Source organism: Tauraco erythrolophus, chromosome 28 (genome assembly GCF_009769465.1).
Source record: "Tauraco erythrolophus isolate bTauEry1 chromosome 28, bTauEry1.pri, whole genome shotgun sequence".
NCBI lineage: Eukaryota > Metazoa > Chordata > Aves > Musophagiformes > Musophagidae > Tauraco > Tauraco erythrolophus.
In genome coordinates this window covers 5,993,666-6,012,377 of record NC_141492.1, presented here as the reverse complement: position 1 = coordinate 6,012,377, position 18,712 = coordinate 5,993,666, and the positions used below count along the sequence as shown (strand labels likewise).

Genomic DNA, 18,712 nt, shown 5'->3' with positions numbered 1-18,712 from the left:
ACCTCACCCACGCTCCTGCGAGGACATGTCCTGCCCCAGCGCGCAGCCCTGCCCCCTGCCCCTGCCCCAGGCTTCCCTGGCAGCGGGCAGAGCTGCGCTGGAGACTCGGCGTGACCAGACCCGAACCGAAGGCCCTTGGCCGGGCGCCACGTGAACCTGGTTTTGGTCCCTCTCGCGCCTCGCGGCGCAGGCGAGCACGGGCACAGGCAGCAGGTAGGTCCCTGCCCGCTCCGGTCACATTCTTCTCATTCTCCCAGCTCCAGCTCTGTCACACAAACCGAGTCACAAGCACACCCGGGTATTCGTCTCTCTCCTTTTTTAATCGGCTGTATCGTAAGTAGCTTCGAAATACATTTTTCTCCAAAATGTTGTTTTTCCTGCGCATTATTTGATCACAACGACATTTGGCTGGTCCTTGCTCTGATGCACGCCCAGGCCTGATGTCGACACAGCGGAAAGGTTGGCTCAGGCTGTGACGGGCAGGACCGCAGCAGGAGGCGGCGCGAGAGACACGACAGAGCAGGCGAAGATGCTTTCGGCCGCCATCCCGCAGCCAGCCGCTCCATGCTCCGCAGGCTGGCAGGGCGCGTACGAGCGCTGGCCGTGACGGAGCCCGGTGCCCGGAGCCCACGGCACGCGGGAGGGCTCGGCCAAGCCCAGCCTGACCCCGGCTGAGACGGGACGGCTCGGGACAGCAGCCTCCGGAGAGCTGACCCTGTAGTTTTCCTCAAATCATGCATAACGTCTCGTTGAGCTGAAACGTCCATTTATTTAACAGCAGTAATAATTTAAAATTATAAAAACCCTTTCAGTGTTGAGTATCAGAAGGGCGAGGTTACAAAGAAAAATAAATGGGACTTGAGATGGGGAAGGGAAGGATGATGGGGTCTATTTCCAGAGTTCGTTTTTTCGGTGACAGCTATGGGCCCTCCCCAGCTGGAGATCCTGGGAGGGAGGCAGTATCGTTTCGCTTTCATTTTAAAGACTTCAACCTCCAAAGCAGAAGAGATAGTATCCGAGGGGAGGAGGAGCAAAAGAAATAAAGAAAGGAATCTCAAATTCAAAACCATACAAACAACCTTTCCATTCGGAATTGCAACCGCGAGCTCGGCGCCGGGGGTCCCCCACCTGTGGAGCGCAGCAGCTTTTCACTGCAACGGTTAAAAGTCCACGCGGCAAACGGACGTTTTTATTAACAAACAAGAGCTCTGTCCCCCCCATCACAGAACTTGAGGCTTCTCATCTCTGAAGGAGCCAGAGTCTCGGTGTCTTCAGAACTCAAAAGGGAATTCTGGGGGCACTGCTTGCCCCTCGCTCCCCGCCCCTCGCTCTGCTCTGGAAGCCCCTTTCGTTGCTTACGTTGGCCGGGGAGGGAGGGAGGACAATGGACAGGGCCCTGGGGACAGAGGGGTGGATTAAGATTCATGAGTTGTTCGATGAGTTTTCATTACTTGGTGAGCTGGAGGAGGAGGAGGAGGAAGAGGAGGAGAAGTTCATCCCCGTGAGTCCTGGGGGGTTTGTGGCAGTGTTCTGTCCGCTTAAGCTTTTCCGGCACACAGGACACGTGTCATGCTTTGGAGAGCAGACAAAAACAAACAAGAAATACGGGAAACGGGATTAGAAACACGATACAGGAGCAGCTCTCGAGGAAAAAGCTCGGATGACACTCCTTCCTCTCATCAAAGCCTGCTCACGCTTAGGCCTCAGCACGGAGGTAGGAAAGCTTTGACAGAGGAGAGCGGCACCACCAGAAAATCACCCAAGTGCTGCGACACCCACGTCACCCCCTGCGAGGGCACTAACCTGCTCCAGCCACGGGACTATACAGCTGTTGTGGAAGAGGTGATTGCAAGGCAACTGCCGGACGTTTTCACCGACTGTATAGTCTTCTTTACACACGGGACACTCTAACCCAGAATCTGTATCGCGAAGGGAAAGCAACGCGCCGCTGAGCAAGGAAGGAGAGAACGACACCGAAAGCACTCGCCTCGGGATCCCATCGCCTGCGCCCCTTCCCCCCACCGCTGCTTCACCCCCGCAAGGAGGAAGGCTTGCTGCTCCGCAGTTCCGACCACCATCGCTCCACCTCTCGCTGCCCTGGCTTGGCTTCATCGTTCCCTTCCCTCCCCGTTTTTCATCTCTGTCCACACTGAGCTTTTCACAACGGTTTGCCTCCCCAGGGCAAAGCCGTCCAGTCAACACTGCTCTTTTTCTGAGTACAACAGAGCAATACTTCAGCTTTCTCCCCTCTAACAAATGTTTTAGGCCTTCAAGGTACTAGCAGACAAAATTAAAATCCCAAGGAAATGGTGAACTTCGCAGAGCTCTTTGGGAGCGATTCCCTGGAGGAGACACATACCTACGTGTTCCTGTGCGATCTGTACGGTGGGGAGGGCCTGGATCTTTTCCTTGTCCGCTGGCGGCGGTCCAGTGTTTTCAAACTGATTTAGTAACTGAAAAAACAACAGGCCACAGAAGGCAGAAAAGATGTGAGGTCAGCAGCACACAGAGTCTGTCCGTTTATTGAACCAGGGCACTCGAACCCTGCGCTGTTGACCTCGTCTCCCACTTCTGCACCTTCGGTGGTTTGTCCCCCCCGACATCGCAAGCGCTGCTGGCAGCGTCGCAGCACCGCACGACAGGGCGGGGGCCGCCGTTACAGAGCCAGTTTTACCTGGGTAATGATTGCATCCAAGCCGTTGGCACCCCACGCGTAGTCCATCGGATTTGAATGCAAGACTCCCCTTTAGGAATAAGGACAAGGATTAAATCGGGCTGGGGGTACGACAAGAGCACTGTCAGAAAGAGCAGCACGTCTCCCAACTCACCAAGGACCTAGTCCCAGGTTCGGTATTGTTGTAGGCGCAATAATTCCATTGACCAGCTGCTGGATAATTCTGAAAGGCAAGAAAAACAGGATTACGTAAGAATTAGCGTCTGCTGACTCGCAGCCCCAAAACATGACATGGAAGGAGTGGAGAAATACTGCCCCATCACCAGAGGGGAGGGGAAAAACATCCTGTTGCATCTTATGAACTGATTATTCACCGATAAAGAGAAGTTTCAGTATTTTACTCGTAAGGGGATAATTTCTGACAAGGATGGCAAGTGGCTCTCCAGGATGCAGCTAAAGAAACATGAGTCGTCTTGTCCAGTGGTTTCCCCTCACACCAGTACAGCATTTGGGTGACAGCTGGTAAGACCAGGGAACGCTTTCTCACGGGAGGTTTATCGCAGCCACGCTGCAGCCCACCCTCCCAGCAGTGGGAGTTCAGAGGGGCAAAGCCGGGCCCCGACGGAAGGGTCGTGCTGGACGCTGTGCTCGGGGGCCGTCTGCAGGAGACTGCTCCTCAAACCGATGAGAGCAGGTATGGGCTGATTTTCAGCTCTCATCGGTGAAAAACAACAGGCCTTCCTCCCCGAGAACCGGCAGCTGCTCTCACCCTTCTAGCGTGGGCACTCCCTCGTGCCTGCCAGCGGCACGGCGGGTGGCCAGGCGGGCTCGGGGCTGCCTTGCGCCGTATCGATGCCGAGACTGATGCTCTCGCTCCCTCCGGTTCTCAGAGTCCCTGTTGTCTTCCGACTGCACGTTGGACCCAAATGGAAACTCGAAGTTGTCATCAAAGATCCCGAAGGCAAACTGGCCATAGCCCTGTGGCAAGGTGAATAAGTGCTGATCCACGTTCTGGGAGGGAGAGAATTCAGGGAACAGATTGTAACGAGGAGAGAAACAGCTCTCGGCTTTCATGCCTGGTGTTTCACCAGCCTTCCAGCAAAGACCAGTCTCTTCAGACCCCCAGCCGCTCCCGAGTGCTGGCTGCCACAGGCCACCCTCCGAGCCGGCTTAGTGAGGAACAGACAGACTGGAAACAACTGCAACTTCCCTGGTTTCCCTTTAGCTGCTGCGTGTCGCTGCTGCCTTTGGAGCCGAGGCTGCCGCACAGCAGCACAGCCAGGCAGCGCGCTAAACCCCAGCTTGGCCCCCCACAACACCAGTAAGCTATGAGCGATGGTCCTATTAAAGACACGCAGCAAAAATACAACATGCGGAGACTTCAGGAGCAGCACGTGGATGATATCAATACCTCCTTTTCCAGACTTTGTCGTAACGTGAGGAACACTTAAACAACGTGCTAATGGAAAACAATTCAATGGCGAAGCAGAAAGCGTTGGGAGGGACGGAGAGGGCTCACCTCGAAAGGATGCCTGCTCTGATCACTGGCTGACGTCGAGGTGCCCGTCTCATTGTCAGCGTTCCTGTGGGGAACGAGGAGCATTGGTAGCCTCGGAAGGGTGCTATGAGAAGATTTTCCCGGCAGAGGGGTGCAAGGGACATGAGTGTGATGGGGAAAGCAGACACCACAGCTGCTCGGTGACAGCACACAGAAAGTGACCACTTCATTTTTGTGCTCAGCCAGAGCTGGAGGGGACCTGAGCGGTCAGGTCACCTCCCCCTCAGCCCCAGGGCAGGGTCGGCTCCGTACAGAAACCAGTCTGCCCTCAGCTGCTCATTTTGTAACTGCCCATATCAATTGTCATTCTGCCCTCCCTGCAACCTGCCCACATCTTCACCCAGCTCCCCCCTCCCTTTTTGATTCTGATATCACGAAGCTGCAGAGAAGTGACTGGACCACAATGTCAAGCAAGGATTCCCTGCACAATCCACCTCAAACAAATCAGCTAATCCTCTGGAGCACCAGGAAGGAAGACTTAAGGTACAAACCCTGATCACTATGACCCAAACATGCTTAAGTCTAATCTTGAATCAAAGGAACTTCTCCATTGCAGAGGCATATGACCAAACGGGACAGATTATTAGGAAAACTCTTGATGCTGTCAGGCTTCTGCTTTTAGAGAGCTGCAGGAACTTCTACTGCTCAGTATCGAGGTCTACACTCTGCCATCCATGGTTCCAAAAACCTGTGGTTCAGCGATTACGCGACTGTCCCAAGGTCACAGCAAATCACCGGTGCAGTTAGGATTAGCCAGGACTGATTTTCAGTCTGAGCTTGGTGTGGTCAGACCAGGCGTCACCTCGCCAGCACAGAAGCCTCAGTCTGTAAGGACCACCTCCCTCAGCAGGCAGCACACACGTCTGGCACCCCGTGGGCAGCTCGCCGTGCCCCCACCAAACACCTGCCAGCCCAAAGCCAGGCACAGCCAAGTCCGGCAAACGAGTCTGAACCATTTTAAGACATTTCTGCTACTCTTGCGCGTTCTGACACCGCCAGAGAGCAGCCCCACTACTGAGTCAGCAGCAAAGCACGTGAACGCAGATCTCGGCTGCTCCAGCGCAGAGTCCAAAGTCTCAGTCAAAATGTTTTCCTATTTGGACTCTAAGTTGTTCTACACTGCAGCATACGTGCGCTCAGAGCTGCCACGTGCCACGGGGAAAGCCTCTCTACCACTTCTTGTTTGTTATAAATCAGCTCATTCCTCCCCACCCCTTACCAGCAGCGTACGGCGCTCCGCGTTCCCACAACTGAGCTACGTGTAGATGCAAACTAGGTGAATTAAGCACTGCCCACAGTGAGGAAAGATGGGCCAAATACTGGGCAGAAGTAGTAAAAGTGGTGTATTCAGTATGCACCATTGCCTTTTAACTAGCACAAGTGACAGAGCAAAGCAGCCCGAGCCCATTCTGGCAGCAGCCTTTGGAGCAGCACATTACCTTGGCTCTTCAGGAAGTTCTTCAATAAAACCAGATTCACACCGTGGGCAAATATAGTCCTAGGGGAGAAGAAATACTGAGTGAGAAAGGAAAGTGGGAGGTAAAAGCTGCAGAGTGCCTTCAGCATGATGGGACGAAGAGTCCTGCAGCCCGCTGTCCCAAACGCACGCGATGATTAAGAGCCGAGAAGACCCCAACCCGCCGATGCCCACCCTCACCTGACAGCCAGGCAACTCGTCCAGCCTGAGCCTTTAGCAAAGGCTTGGATGACACTAATCCCCAGCGGGGACAAAGCATTAGATAACATCTGGTGCAGCTGTGGGAGAAGTGAAAGCGAAACCACTGGCCAGCCCAGAAGAGCAGTGCTGGAACGCGTGTTTCGAGGGCCTGCCCTGCCCCCTCGGGGGCCAAACCGTCCTCACGGGAGGAAGCAGGAGGGGATCCCAGCGCAGGGTAATCGCAGTGGAAGGGTGGAATGGAAAGCTGTCGCTAACGTAGTCGGGGTTCACACCACGCAGGGGTCACAGAGACACTAGAGGTCCATTCTGCAGCGCACAATACCAGAATTTGACACTCCCACGCTCGGCGCTTGCTACGGAGAGCTACTGCCGCCCTCGGAGCCTCAGCACCGGGGACTGAGCACCTCGGAACAAGCCGCCTGTGTGTGCAGAGGCAGGATTCCGCAGGAGTTTGCGACAGTCGCTTTCCTCACAATTCCTGGTGCTAGTGCAGAATTCATACTCCCCAACCACAGCGTTGTGGCGAGCAGCAGCCCGGAATGCTTCAGATCCTGAAGGGAAATTACTTCACTTTTCAGGGCTCGAGAAGTAGCGCCGCGCAGCACCACCGAGCCGGAAGAGGAGCAGCAGACTCCGCACCTAGCCGTGCCACGGCCGAGGCGGAACGGCCACCACGGGCAAACGCAGCCGCTCACAGCCCCACGCTGGCAAAGCCAGGCCTGGCGCGGAAGGAATTTAAGAGCTTCTAAAAATAATGCTGACTTCCCTTTACTACTGCCACGTTCAGATTGGCACCGGCCCTTAAACAAAGCCAGTGCATTCCCCAAAAGAGCAGCGGGTGCCAGCCGTGCGGGTTTGCTCCGATAAGCCATCTGGGATCGCTCCTCCAGCCGCTGCAGGAAACCCCGATAAGGCCCGAGCGCGCGGCGGCGACACCGGCGAACCCCTCGCCGCTGCCCCGGCCTGCCCCGCCGGATAAGGAAGCAGCAGCCACCCACACCCAGACCCCGAGAAGTGGCTGATCCCTGTTCTGAGCAGAAGCCTTTAGATTTGTGAGTGTGAAATGACCGGGACGAGTTCTGCACCATCCAAACTCTTCTCCGAGTTGGTCAGCGGCACGTGGGAACTGCCGTGTCGAACACGGGAAATGAGACCGACTGCCGCTGCCGAAACTCGCCCGCGCTGGGTCGCTTCCCACCACAGCTCGAGCGCGGAGCGACTCGCTCCCCTCAGCTCTCCGGTTGGTGCGTGTGCCCACGGACCACTCGGAACAGAGGGATCAGCACATTCCTCTGCAGCTGGAACCTCACAAACGCCAAAGTCTGGCGCTTTGAGTCGCTCCCTTTGCGGTGCCCACTGCGGTGCCTGCAGCAGCTCCGCCTGCAAACGGAGAGTGAATGAACCTGGACCCCCAAACCGAGTTAATTAACGAGCAATTAAGCAGACCTGAATCCACACGAGCAGTTGTCCGCTCCCTGCCACAGCTCAGGGCATTCACCACCAGCCGTGCTCTGTGCCCACGAGCCTGGCACAGGGTGTTCAAACAAAGCCCAGACACCGACATTTCTCGGTTACGCCCTCCGCTCACAGTCGCTTTGGCCAGCCGGCCGCTGCGTTTCGCAGAAACATTATCGAGAGTTTTGTCCCACAATTAATCACGAGCTGGGAGATTTACCAGCAAGGCCTACCCTGCCCAACCAGTAAGGCCGACGGAGAGGGCGAAAGGACACCCAGCACGTCACCAAACCAACCTGACGGCGAGGTGTAACCGACCGCGGCACAGCGCACCTGCACTCGCCGTCGGGCAACCTGTAAAATCCAGTAAACGTGCGGAAAAGCAACGCCTTGTTCTGGCACGACTCCGGGAAAAGCTGCAGGACCAGGAGAGGCTGGCAGGACCCTCCGAATCGAACCTGGCGTTTCACTGCGCTTGGCAGGGCCATCAGCAGGAGACCCAGCCGCGGCGGTTCGGCCGGTCCCTCTGCAGGGGCCGGCGCCGCTCCCCCCCCGCCCCAGGAAAACGCGACCCGTGACGAGCCGGGGCCGCACGGGGCACCGAAGGGGCATCTCACGCGCGGCACCCGCGGAGCGCTGCTGTGCCAGCCAGTGCCAACGACCCCCCCGCCCCCGCTGCCTTCCTCCCGCTCCCTGAAATCCCGCTGCGAGAGGCAACACAGACCCCCCGTTACCCACGGAGCCCCGGGGGCGCTCCCGCACCGCGGCCACCCGCTCCGGGGCCGCCCCTCTCCCGCAGACGGCCGCGCCGCCCCCGCGCCGGCCGGGCAGGGCGGAGGGCCCCTCCGGGCCCCTCCCGGCCGCTTCCCCCCGGCCGGGCCGCCCCGTTCCCCCCGCGGCCCCCCCGAATCCCCCCGGCCTCGCCCCCGCGCCCCGCTCCGGGCCTCCCCGCCCCGCGGGCCCCCCCGGGCCCCCTCAGGCCTCGCCCCCCCGAGCCCGCCCGCCCCTCCCGCCGCCCCCCCGCCCCGCCGCCCCCCCCCGCTCACGGGCAGGCGCGGGGCGATCTCGGCCGAGCAGCAGTGGCAGAAGAACCGTCCCGGCTGCGGCGAAGCCTCCGCCATCTTCCCACCCCCCCACCCGCCCGGCGCCTCGCTCGGCCCCGCCCAGCGACGCGCGGCGCAGGACGACGGCGGCCGAGCGGGGACAAGAAGCGGAGGGGGCGGCAGAAACGCGGAACGGGCGGGGCGGGGGCGGGGCTTGAGGGAGGAGGCGGGGCTTAGTCTGCATGGGGAGGGCGGGGCGGGGCGGTCCCGCTCCCGTTCTGGGGGATTTGTTCCCGTTCTGGGGGATTTGTTCCCGTTCCTGTGCCTTTTTTCCCCTTATTTTAAAATAAGATTGTGGGAAGGGGCCTTTAAAAAAGTTTCAGCTCGAAAGCGAATTGATTCCTTTTGTTAAAAAAAAGAGATTGCGTCACGCCCCCCCCAAAAGAAAAAATCAAAAAAAAAGGCAAACCGAAACGGTTTTCCAGCACAAAGCCGAGATTCGCTTGGAGAAGTAGCGATGACCGCCAGGGAATGGCAGTGTTGGGTTTCAGCAAAAATGCCTCGATGAGCTGCTCCCCCAGATCTCCCTGGGGGTGTCGGCAGCAGCCGAAGGGGTTTTTGGGGGGCGGCAGATGGAAGGATTTTTATTTTTCAGGTTTTTCCTCCCTGGCTGAGTTACGGGGGCGCAGGCACGGCCCTGCCTGCTTGGGAGTGAGTGGAAAATCCCGCACAGGGCTCAGCTCAAGCCTGGACCATTCCCAAAGCTGCGGATTTTGGGGGAGCACGGGGTCTGCGTGGCCCTCACCGGGGCCCCTGGCACCGGGGCCAAGCGCTGCGGCACTGCGGGGCTGCGGGGGTTTGGGGGTTCCGCAGGGTGGGGCTGTGGGGTTTTGGGGTGCCCGCCAGACCCGCTTCCAGCAGGTGGCATCTTCAGCCCAGGTTTTGCTGCTCCGGCTTTTTCCGGGTGCTGCAGTGGGCTGGGGAGGGATTTGTGAAGCGGCTCCGGAGTCCTGGAAAGCCAAACCCGGGAATGCTCCCAATGGTGCCCAATGGTGGACGGGGCCCAGGGGGCAGGACACAGGATGGGGGTGAGACGCTGTAAACGGGCACTGGTGGGAAACGGCCCCGCACCGGCCCGGTGACGGGTTATGTGCTGGTAACGGGTCGGTGTTTTCTGGAAGAGTTTGGTCATTGCATGGAAACTGCAACTGTGGGACAAACCGGCAGTTGCTCAGTGGCTGACGGGTGATCCGGCTGTTGGTGACACTCGTTAGCCACGAGGAAACTGCTGCCAAGTCCTGCAACGCCTTGGTGGGTCCAGACAGCCCGGTGTGGCCCAGCCCCGGAGCCCGACGGAGCCCGGCTGCCCGCAGAGCGGAGCCCACGGCCCTGGACCGGGCACGTCACACCCTGGAGGGAAGTTCCCTTCCTCGCTGAGGACGTGGACGCATTTCTCCTTGCCCTGTTTCACGGTCGGAGGACAAGTTGCCGCTTGATCAAATGGGTGCTGGGTGCCTGTGGGATGGGGAGGGAAGGATCCGGCTCCACTGACTTTGTCCTTCTGGAATTCCCTGACGCAGGAGCTGTGGAAGCTGAGCGTGGCAACACTCGTCGGGATGCAAATGGCAACGGATACTAATGCACGTGGAGATAAGGGCGGGCAGAGCGGCACCTCCGGCATGCAGCAGGCGAGAAGAGGCCCCCAGCTCTGAGCCCCTTGGCTCATCGGGATGAGTTTGTGCAGGGAGAGGTGGCCCAGGGCGGGAATCCTCCGTGGCAGAACTGCCTCGTCCCTGGGCTCGGGGAGCCCGGTCAGGCAGAAAGCTCCTTGTAGGGCTGCGGCTCCTCCAGCACCCGGCCAGTGCCCCGCGACCCGCAGCCTCTGGGCTGGCGCAGAGTCCCCTGCCCAGACCTCGACCCTCCGCATCCCTGATGCTGAGCCTGGAGAGGGGATCACACGCGAGAGCCCTTCTCTGGGGCTCGAGATTCCCACCGCACTGTGCTGCCCCGTGCCACACCGTGCCACTCCGTGCCACACCGTGCCCTGCCTTCAGCCGCAGCCACAGTCCCTCCCCACAGGGACTGTGAGGGTGCCCGGGTGGATGCGCCCCATCTCTGCCGCTGCTCTGGCAGGGGCTGCACATCCCGGGATTCAGGTTCCTGGACACGGCTGTCCCCTGCCTGCCTGCTGCCTCCGAGGGAGCCGGGTCTGCTCAGGAGCACGTTTGAGTCACGCTGGGAATCCAGCGGCTGGCGGGATTTTCCCACGGTGCTGCAGAAAGAAGCGAACTGCACCCTCTTCTGCGAGGACTGACGAAGAGGTGACACCTCCCAAATTAGCATCGATTCATCGTTACACAGAGCCTGCTCCCCGGGCAGCCGGGCGGGCACAGTGGCCATCCCCGCGCAGGGAAAGCAGAAGGGAAACAGGGAGGGTTTTGGCCGAGGGCAGCGGAAAACGTCCTGGGCCCGTTGCTGTCGGAGGGCCGGCGGCGTTCCCGGCAGCCCGTGCAGATGTGGCAGCGGTTAGCCAGGGCCCGCTCCCGCAGCACCCGGCACCGCCACTCGCATCGCCATGGGTGTTGGCGATGAGCTCACGTCCCGAGACGTTACTTAATTCAGACAGTGCCACCGTGCCAGGTGCTGGTGGGGGGCAGCCGCGGGCTGTGGCGTTGCAGCTGCCGGCAGGATCCGGCACAGGCGTGTGCGCGTGCGTGCATGCGCCCCGAGCGCGCGGTCTCGGCGGGAGCCGATGTGCCGTATGGCCAGACTCGCCCTGTGGCACTCACTGGGGTGCGGGCACTGTGGCACTAGTTCCCGTCGTGACCTGGTGGTCGGCAGGCAGAGCCCATCGCCGGGGCCAGCCCCACACCGGTGTGTCCTGCGGGGAGCACCGAGGGCTCCGGGTAAATCCCGCCGGTTTGCTGACATGGGATCTGCAGCGTTCAGATAAACCCAGACACGCAGGTGTTGCTGCCCGCAGCCACGGCGTTGCACGGGCGTGTTGCCGATGGCACTCCCCCTCCGCCGGCACCGCGCTCATGGTGCTCTGCGAAGCGCGGGCTCTCTGGCCATGTTTGCTGTCGCTGAGGGCAGAGGGACGGGTGGCCACAGACAAAAGGACCTGGCTTCCCCCGCCAGCCCCGCGCGCTCCAGCGGGGGCCGGGGGCCGCCAGCGCTTTCGGCAGATCCCAGTGACTGCGGGTGCTGCCGCCGCCTCTGCTGCCAGCTCCCCGGTGACGCGGGCAAGGCGTTTTCCAGAAGGCCTCTGGGCTCCGCGCTCTCAAAGAAAGCGGTGGCTGTCGCTGAAGCCCACGCCTGGCACGCGGCCGGCCGTGCCAGGCAGGGGATCGCAGAGCTCCGGGCACCGGCTCTGGCGCAGCCTCTGCCTCTGGCCCTGGAAAGCACAGGCACCTCCTGGAGCCGGAGCAGCTTTCCTGCACGGTTCCTGCCAAGGGAGAATAACTGGTGCAGCTGGTCTCCCCGCTCCCCTCCACCCCACATTACATATAATTGCCTATTTTAATTAATAAATTGGAGGCCACTCAAAGGAAAGCGGCGAGATTTGTTACAGACACTGCCGGGATTGTCTGCCCGCCCCGAGCCAGTCGTGTCACAGCGCATTTGAATCGGGCTCCCTTTGAATTCCCTCGCAGACAGATCAGGAGATTTACACCCTCCCTCGTCTCTCCTCGCACCTCCGGGCTGTGGGTCCGGATCCCGCCCCAGCAGTTATCCGGCAGCTCCTGATAACCTGCGAGCAGCGGGCGCGGGCTGAGCCCCGTCCTTGCCACGCCACGCCGCGCCGCGCCGGCTGCGAGGTCTGGCTGCCCGCGCCGCCCTGCTCGCCCGGATCCGGGATTCCAGCAGCGGCGTAGGGCTGTATCCCATAGCATGAACCATCCCGCTGCGCCGTGCCGGCGTGGAGCCCACCTGCTGCCGGCAGCAGCGCTGGCGCAGAGGCTCGGGGGAAGTTCGGAGTCCCAGGGGACCACTCTTGGGCTCCACCAAAAATTTCCCTTTTCTTTTTGGATTCCTTGCTTTTCTTATGCCTGATTTAAACCATTGTTTTTCAAGGGAAATTTTAATGTGAAAAACATGTTTTGTTTTTCTCCAAGCCTGGGCTATGTGAGCAGTCAAGCTTCTCTTCTCATGAGGGCTGGGGGGATACCAGGGCTCTGCGGGGGGATGTGCCCGGCGGTGGCTCTGCCCTTCACTGGCAGAACCTCTGACTGCCGAGAGCTGGAGTCCCACAGGGCCACTGGGCTAGTGGGGCCGGGATGCCCAAGCCCAGCTGGGCTTGGCATCGTCACCACAGCTCGGAGTGGAAACCTCCTCCCGGCGAGGGCCGGCGCTGCGGGGTCAGACTGGGGTGGCAGCGCTGAACTGCCGGCGGCTGGGGACCTGTGCAGGATGAGCCCCTCCCATGGCTCCATCGGATGGTGTTTCCCCCGGCAGAAGGGCCGGGCTGGGCCCTCGGCTGGGGGGTTACGATCAGCTCTCGCTCATCACCCGGCTGCACCACACTGCACAGGATGGCCCCGTGCCGCAGCTTTCCCGAACGTGCCGCCTGATCCCAGCCAGCGCTGCCCCAGCTTCCCGTGGGAGCCCCAGGCCCCAGTGTCTGCCAGTCCCTGCACCTTCATCCATCGGACCGACGGTGGGACATGGCTGCGGGGGCTGTGTCTGGTGATGGGGTCAACGGGCAGAGCGAGGCGGTGACCCCTGCCCGTGCCCAAGCCGAGCTCCGTGAGTGAGGAGTGCCAGGTTTTGGTGGCGTGCTGCTCCGGAGCACCCTGGGAGGCTCCCTGGGCAGGAAGGGGGAAGAAACGTGCTCAGGTGCCAGTGGAGGCTGCATCCGTGGCCCGGCTGGTGCCAGAGGGTGACTGGCACCCTGACTGTGCCACTGGGTAACAATCACGTTGCTCCGGGACCAAAGATCCACGGGGCAGACGCTGCCCTTCCTGGTGCTGCTCTGCCTCCTCCGGCAGCACCTCCGCAGCCTCTCCGAGGAGCTGGAGCGGCTGTACCGACCCGGGAGGTTTTTCTGACTCTCGGCTCCTCTGGACCCAGTTCAGCCCCACACGATTTCATTACGTTTTTAGGCGCTGCCAGCGCTTCCCTCGAGGCTCCGTTTGGTCCTTCCTTCCACTGCGGCAGAGGAAGCGTTTACGCTGGGGAAACCGCACGGCCGGCCCGGCCGCTGACTCACGGCTTGTTTACACGGCGTGTCCGCGAAAGTTACTCAGAGGAGCGTCAGGCGCGGCGCAGCCCGGCCACGCGAGCACGGAGACCCGGCGGCCGAGTGGCGGGTGGCCGCCTGCTCCCGAGGAGGCACCGGGCACAGCGCCGATTCCTGCTGCAGCTTCCCCCTGGGTGCTTGGAGCATCCTCCTCCTCTGCCCAGTGGGATGAAGGACCCGATTTGCTCTCGGTGTTGTCCTCACGCCCGCCCGGGTGGCCTCGTGGAGGGCAGAGATGTGCTGCCACCGGTCCCTCCGCACGCCTGGCGGGTGCTTTTCCTGTGGTGGGGAGCGATCCTGGAGCTCGGAGCGGGAGAGGGCCCCGAGCGGCCACAGTGAGGTGGGGGAGCGGCTCACTCCCAGCCAAAACCCGGGAGCTGGGAGCCCTGCCGATGGACTCACCGGCTGGGCATGCAGGGGGGGCACAGGCAGCAGAACAGACACTGCCTTTAGTTATGCCTTTGTCTCAGGGCCTCGTCAAATCTTACCCGAACAGTCAAACCCGACTGCCCGAGATCTGAGCGCTCTGAGCAGACACTGCAAACCGGCACCGGGATCAGGCGGGGGGCTGCTGGCGTGGGCAGCGGGTGCCACATCCCTGAACCTCTGCCCTGCCGGCACCCTGGGAGCCAAGGCGGAGGGTGTGTTAATTAACCGCCCAGGTGCTGCGTTGGGCGCCGGCGCCACCAGCCTGTCCTCGGTCCGGGCGCTCGCCGGTGCCGTCAGGGCGGTGGAACGGCGTTAACAGCGTTAGCGGGAGGGATCCCAGTTTGGTCAGGAGCAGAACAGGCCGGGTGATCAGATTTGGAGGGGCAGGTCTTGGGAAGGTATGTCAGCCTCCCGCCCCCCTGCCCTCCCCGCACACAAGCTCTCCTGCCCTGCCCTCCTGCATCTGCAGCAGTGGAAGTGTCCCAGGAACATGAAACGATTACTCGGCGCGGAGAATCCAGCTCAGCACTTCTTGGCATTTGTTCACGGCTTTTCATCTTCAAAGCTCCTTGCAAACATTAGCTAACTAATCCCTGCAACCTTCCTGTGAGATAGTGCAGGATCAAGCAGAGGAGCATTATCTCGCCACAGCAGATGGGGAAACTGAGGCACGGAGGGGTGACGCTGCTGCCTCGGGGCGCGGGGCGAAGCTACGTGTCAGCGCTGGGGGTGGAGTGTGGCTGGCCGGGCCATCGAGGTGCGGATCGTGCCGCCACTCTCTCCCCAACGCCGGTGATGCAGCCGTGAGCCATGAGCATCTCTCCGATTTACCCGGCTGGAGCCGTGCAGACACAGAAGAGAAAATCTAGCCCTGGGGTCAGAGCTGCCGCAGCAGCTCTGCGCCTCGAGGGGCAGCTCCCCACCAGGGCGGAAGGGCCGTGTGCTGCGGAGCCACGGAGCCGGTGCCGCTCGCAGCACTGGGGCCGTGCCTTCAGCTCGCACCTCGCACCAGCAACTCGCCACGTGCTCCGAGGAATGTTCATGGAGAGGGAGACCGAGGCTCGGGCCGAGCTTCGCCCGGTTCCCGCGTGCTGGGTTCCCGCTGCGCTTTGGTGCTCACCCTCGGTGGATCTCGAGCCGGCCCTGCGGCTCTCGTCACCGGAGGTTTCTGGGTTCCCGTGGCCCCTCGGCTACGCCTGCGCTTGGGCAGTGCCTCGGGCTGCAGGGACCCCCAGCCGGCAGCCCCGATCCCTGCGGGCACTGCTGGGATGCCCGGCAGCACCTCCACTCGCATGGGAGAAACTCGGAGTCCTGCTGGGACAGGGAGCGTAACGGGGCCGGGATCGCTTCGCTCCGAGGGGGAATCAGCCACAAAAAGACGTCCAGGGACCTGCCCCGCGCCTGCCAGCAAATCCGCACCGCCAACGCGACACCTCCGCTCCTGCGCCTGTGCCCTGACCCTGGGCTCCGTGAGAAACGCTCCTCAATCCAATGTCTCGTTGCAAATTGCAGCTCTAATTGGTTTAGCAGAGTTTAATTAGCCCGAACTGACGGGAGAGGCGAGATTCCCTCCTCAAAGCAGCCCAGCGGTTCGGGAGGGGAGCGAAGCAGCCGGGGTTTTGGGGGGGAGGACGGTTGGCTCTTGAACTCGGCCCGAAATCCTGCTGCAGCCCGATCCGCAGCAGGACGCCGCCGGACCCCGCACAATGCCAGCGCCCAGACGGAAAGGTCAGATGTGAGGCCGCCATTCACTGCGGCTCCAAAGGGCTCCTTTGTCCCCATTCCAGCCCTCCCGCCGCCCCCAGCCCCCTGCCCGCCCCATGGGCTCCTTTGATTCCCCCGCGCTGGGGTGCCACTGCCGGGGCAGGGCTGGTTCCTCGGCAGTTCCCAGCCCGGCTCCTCTCCCCCCTCGCTCCGCGGGTGCTGCTGGCACTCGGCTCCTGCCCGGGCAGCCGTGGGAGCGGAGGGCAGCGGGGCGGCAGCACGGCCCCGCGTGCGGCAGACTGGTTGGGGGAGTTTTGCTCCCAGCTCGGCTTGAGAACCAGCCTTGGCCCCCGCCTGAGGCGCGACCGCGGGCGAGCCGCTTCCCGGCCCACGGCGGGACGGCGCTTCCCAGGGCTGCCAGAGCCAAAGCCGGGGCAGGGGGTGAGCGGAGCCCTCCACGCGGCTTTGCTGGGAGCAGGGCAGCCTCGGCAGGGCTCCGAGCCCCCCGCACCAGCAGCTCTTCTCCAGGCAGCGCCGAGTTATGCCGGCTCGGGGAAGGAGCCCGACCCGCTTCCCTCCGGCCTCCAGGCTCCTCCTGCCCCACGTCAGGCGGAGCGGGAGCCCGGCTGCTCCCTTCCAGATGCGGCAGCTCCGGAGTGAGGGCTGACCCCATCCCTGCCAGAGGAAAATCCCTTCCTGGCCTCCGCGAGCTCCTCTTGCATCCTGGAGCATGTGAGCGAGAGCCTCAGCACCCTCTCGCTCAGCGAGCTCCGGCGCGGGGATTTGGCTCCGCGGCCCTCGGCCCTTACATGGGCAATCGTGCCGCGGCCGGTGGAGCGAGCCAGGGGTCACGGGCCAGGAACAGCAGCGCTGCCATGCCCGGGGCCAGCAGCACGGCCCGAGCCTGCGCGGCCGGGGGCTGCGGCTCCGTCCTCCCTCCCCAGCGCGGCAGACCCTCGGCCGTCCCTCGCGGCAGGGCTCCCTGCCCCACACGCACGCTGTCTGGTGCCATGGCACTGCAGGGCCCGAGGGCTCCTCCACTGAAGCCCTGCGGTTTACACCAATGCCACCTGGGGCCAAACCCCAGCCCTCCCCATCCCTGCCCCCTCCCTGGGGGTGCGAGGGGCTGTATGGGGAGAAGAGGAGGAGGATCTGCCTCAGTGGCAAGCCAGCCTGCTGCCCTTCCCTGGGACCCGTCCTTAGGATGCAGGGAGGGACGGGGACGTGGTGGTGCCAGCGGACACGACTGCTCTGCCTGCGCTGGCCATTGGCATCGCACCCCGCTCTCCCCAGCCGTGGGATCGGGCTGCTCCCTGTCTCACTGGACTAAAGCTGCATCCAGCCCCATCCCGTGCCAAACAGAGCTGCTCATGCTGTGCTGGCACCAGCTCGGAGCGAGGAGGCTGCTGCTGGGCCGGAGGGGTGGTGCAAGGTCCCCGGGGCCCTCCGGCCGGGGCCCCTCTCCTGAAAGAGCCCGGCTCAGTGCTGCCGAAAACATGACCTCAGCTGAGGCCAGTGCAAAGGGTAAAACGTTCCTCAGCTGCTCGGCCGGGAGACGGACACAGAAGTTCACGGGGCTGGAGAAGGGCCCTGGGCTGCAGCAGCAGGAGCGGGGACAGGCAGAGACCCCGTGTCCCCAGCACTCTGCCCAGGGAGCGGGGTGACAGACCAGGGGCCCCAACTGAGCCCTGACCCCCCTTGCAGATGGGTGGGTGATCTCTGTGCGGTGGCACCGAGCAGGGAGTGAGGCCGGGCGATGCTGGGGAGCCAGACCTCGCCTTGCCCTGGGCTCCCCACAGCCCCCTGCCCGCCCTCGTCCTGCTGGGAACCCCCCAAAGCCAGCCTGGCAGCCTGGCACAGCCCCATCTGCCCAGCCCAGGCTGGGCCATGCAGGGTCCGGCACACATTTGGAAGCCGGGACAGGCAGCCCCAGCCGCCATGGGGACATGCAGGAGGACAGTGACAGTGTGTGCCATGGGGGTACATCCCCCCAGCTCTTCTCCCTCTCCGCACCTTGCAGGGCTCACCCAGCCAAGGGCTCACGCGGCTCGAGGCAGCAGGAGGACAGCGATGCCTCAGTTTCCCCACCGGCACAGCGTGGGTGATGCTGGGCTGCCGGCGGAGCTGCGCTGGTGTTTGGGGAGCAAAGATGAAAGGAGCCACATGACACAGACCTTCCCGTAACCGTGCTGCCAGACCGGGCTGCTGCGGGGAGGAGGAGGAGGGCGGGAGGAGGCAGACAGAGGGTTCATGCGAGGATGGGTGGGTGGGGAAGGAGCGGCGTGCGGGAGGGACAGGGTCGGGCCCGGGGGGGGCTGCTCTGGGCAGCACCCAGGCGCCCGCCGTCCCCTACGTCCCAGAGGCTCCCGGGACACGTCGCTGCTCCCTCTGCCCGGCGCTTCCTCCGCTGCTGAGCTCCGCCACCTCCGCCCCCGAGCACGGGGGTCACCCCCAAACCCTCCCCTCCCCAGCTCCATCCCGGCGCGGTCCGGCCGGGGGTGCTGGCCCCCTGCTCGGTCCGGAGAACACCCGGACACATCCCCGCCCCGACACCCCACCCTCGCCCACCGGGCACCCGCAGGCGGTGGCGCGCAGACCCTCGCTGCCACCCCACCCCCGCATCCCCCACTTGCACCCCAATTTCCACCCTCACCCCCTGCTCCCTCCACTTGCACCCCAACTCAGCCCCATCCCCTCGCCCCCCGCACTTACTCGCCCCCCCCCATCCTTGCCCCCCAACTTCCACCCCCGCCCCACTGCCCCCGCCCCCGCTGCGGCCCCCCCCGCCGCCGCCCCGCCCGGTGATTCACGCCGCCCCGCCGCTTTATAGCGCCGCCGGCCCCGCCGCCGCCGCACAGGCAACAGGTCGCCGGAGCGTCCCGGCCCCGTCCCGTCCCGGCCCGTCCCGCCGCCCCGGCCCGGCCCGGCC

The 18,712-nt window shown here is 62.8% G+C and overlaps 1 protein-coding gene across 2 annotated transcripts; it reads right to left on the bottom strand.

Moving 5' to 3' along the window:
* Window positions 1–749: 749 nt before the first annotated feature.
* Window positions 750–8,486, bottom strand: RNF126 (ring finger protein 126). Of its 2 annotated transcripts, none has more exons than XM_086627629.1 (9): window positions 8,412–8,486; window positions 5,672–5,730; window positions 4,194–4,257; window positions 3,444–3,685; window positions 2,829–2,897; window positions 2,675–2,744; window positions 2,360–2,453; window positions 1,804–1,919; window positions 750–1,572 (listed from the first exon to the last, which is right to left on the bottom strand). In XM_086627629.1, exons 1-9 carry the CDS (start codon window positions 8,484–8,486, stop codon window positions 1,423–1,425), a joined length of 939 nt encoding a protein of 312 aa, XP_086483755.1. In that variant the 3' UTR covers window positions 750–1,422. The 2 variants fall into 2 exon arrangements, with proteins under 2 accessions (XP_086483755.1, XP_086483756.1); XM_086627630.1 differs by having other exon boundaries at window positions 3,513–3,685.
* Window positions 8,487–18,712: the final 10,226 nt, after the last annotated feature.

What these genes read in the sequence shown, in the direction of transcription:
- RNF126 (XM_086627629.1), bottom strand. Translation starts at nt 8,486, where the DNA reads ATGGCGGAGGCTTCGCCGCAGCCGGGACGGTTCTTCTGCCACTGCTGC. An exon ending in AGATCGCCCCGCGCCTGCCC is followed by an intron (nt 5,731 to 8,411) that starts GTGAGCGGGGGG and finishes CTTCTCCCCTAG; the next exon opens with GACTATATTTGCCCACGGTG. An exon ending in GATCGCACAGGAACACGTAG is followed by an intron (nt 1,920 to 2,359) that starts GTATGTGTCTCC and finishes TTCGCGATACAG; the next exon opens with ATTCTGGGTTAGAGTGTCCC.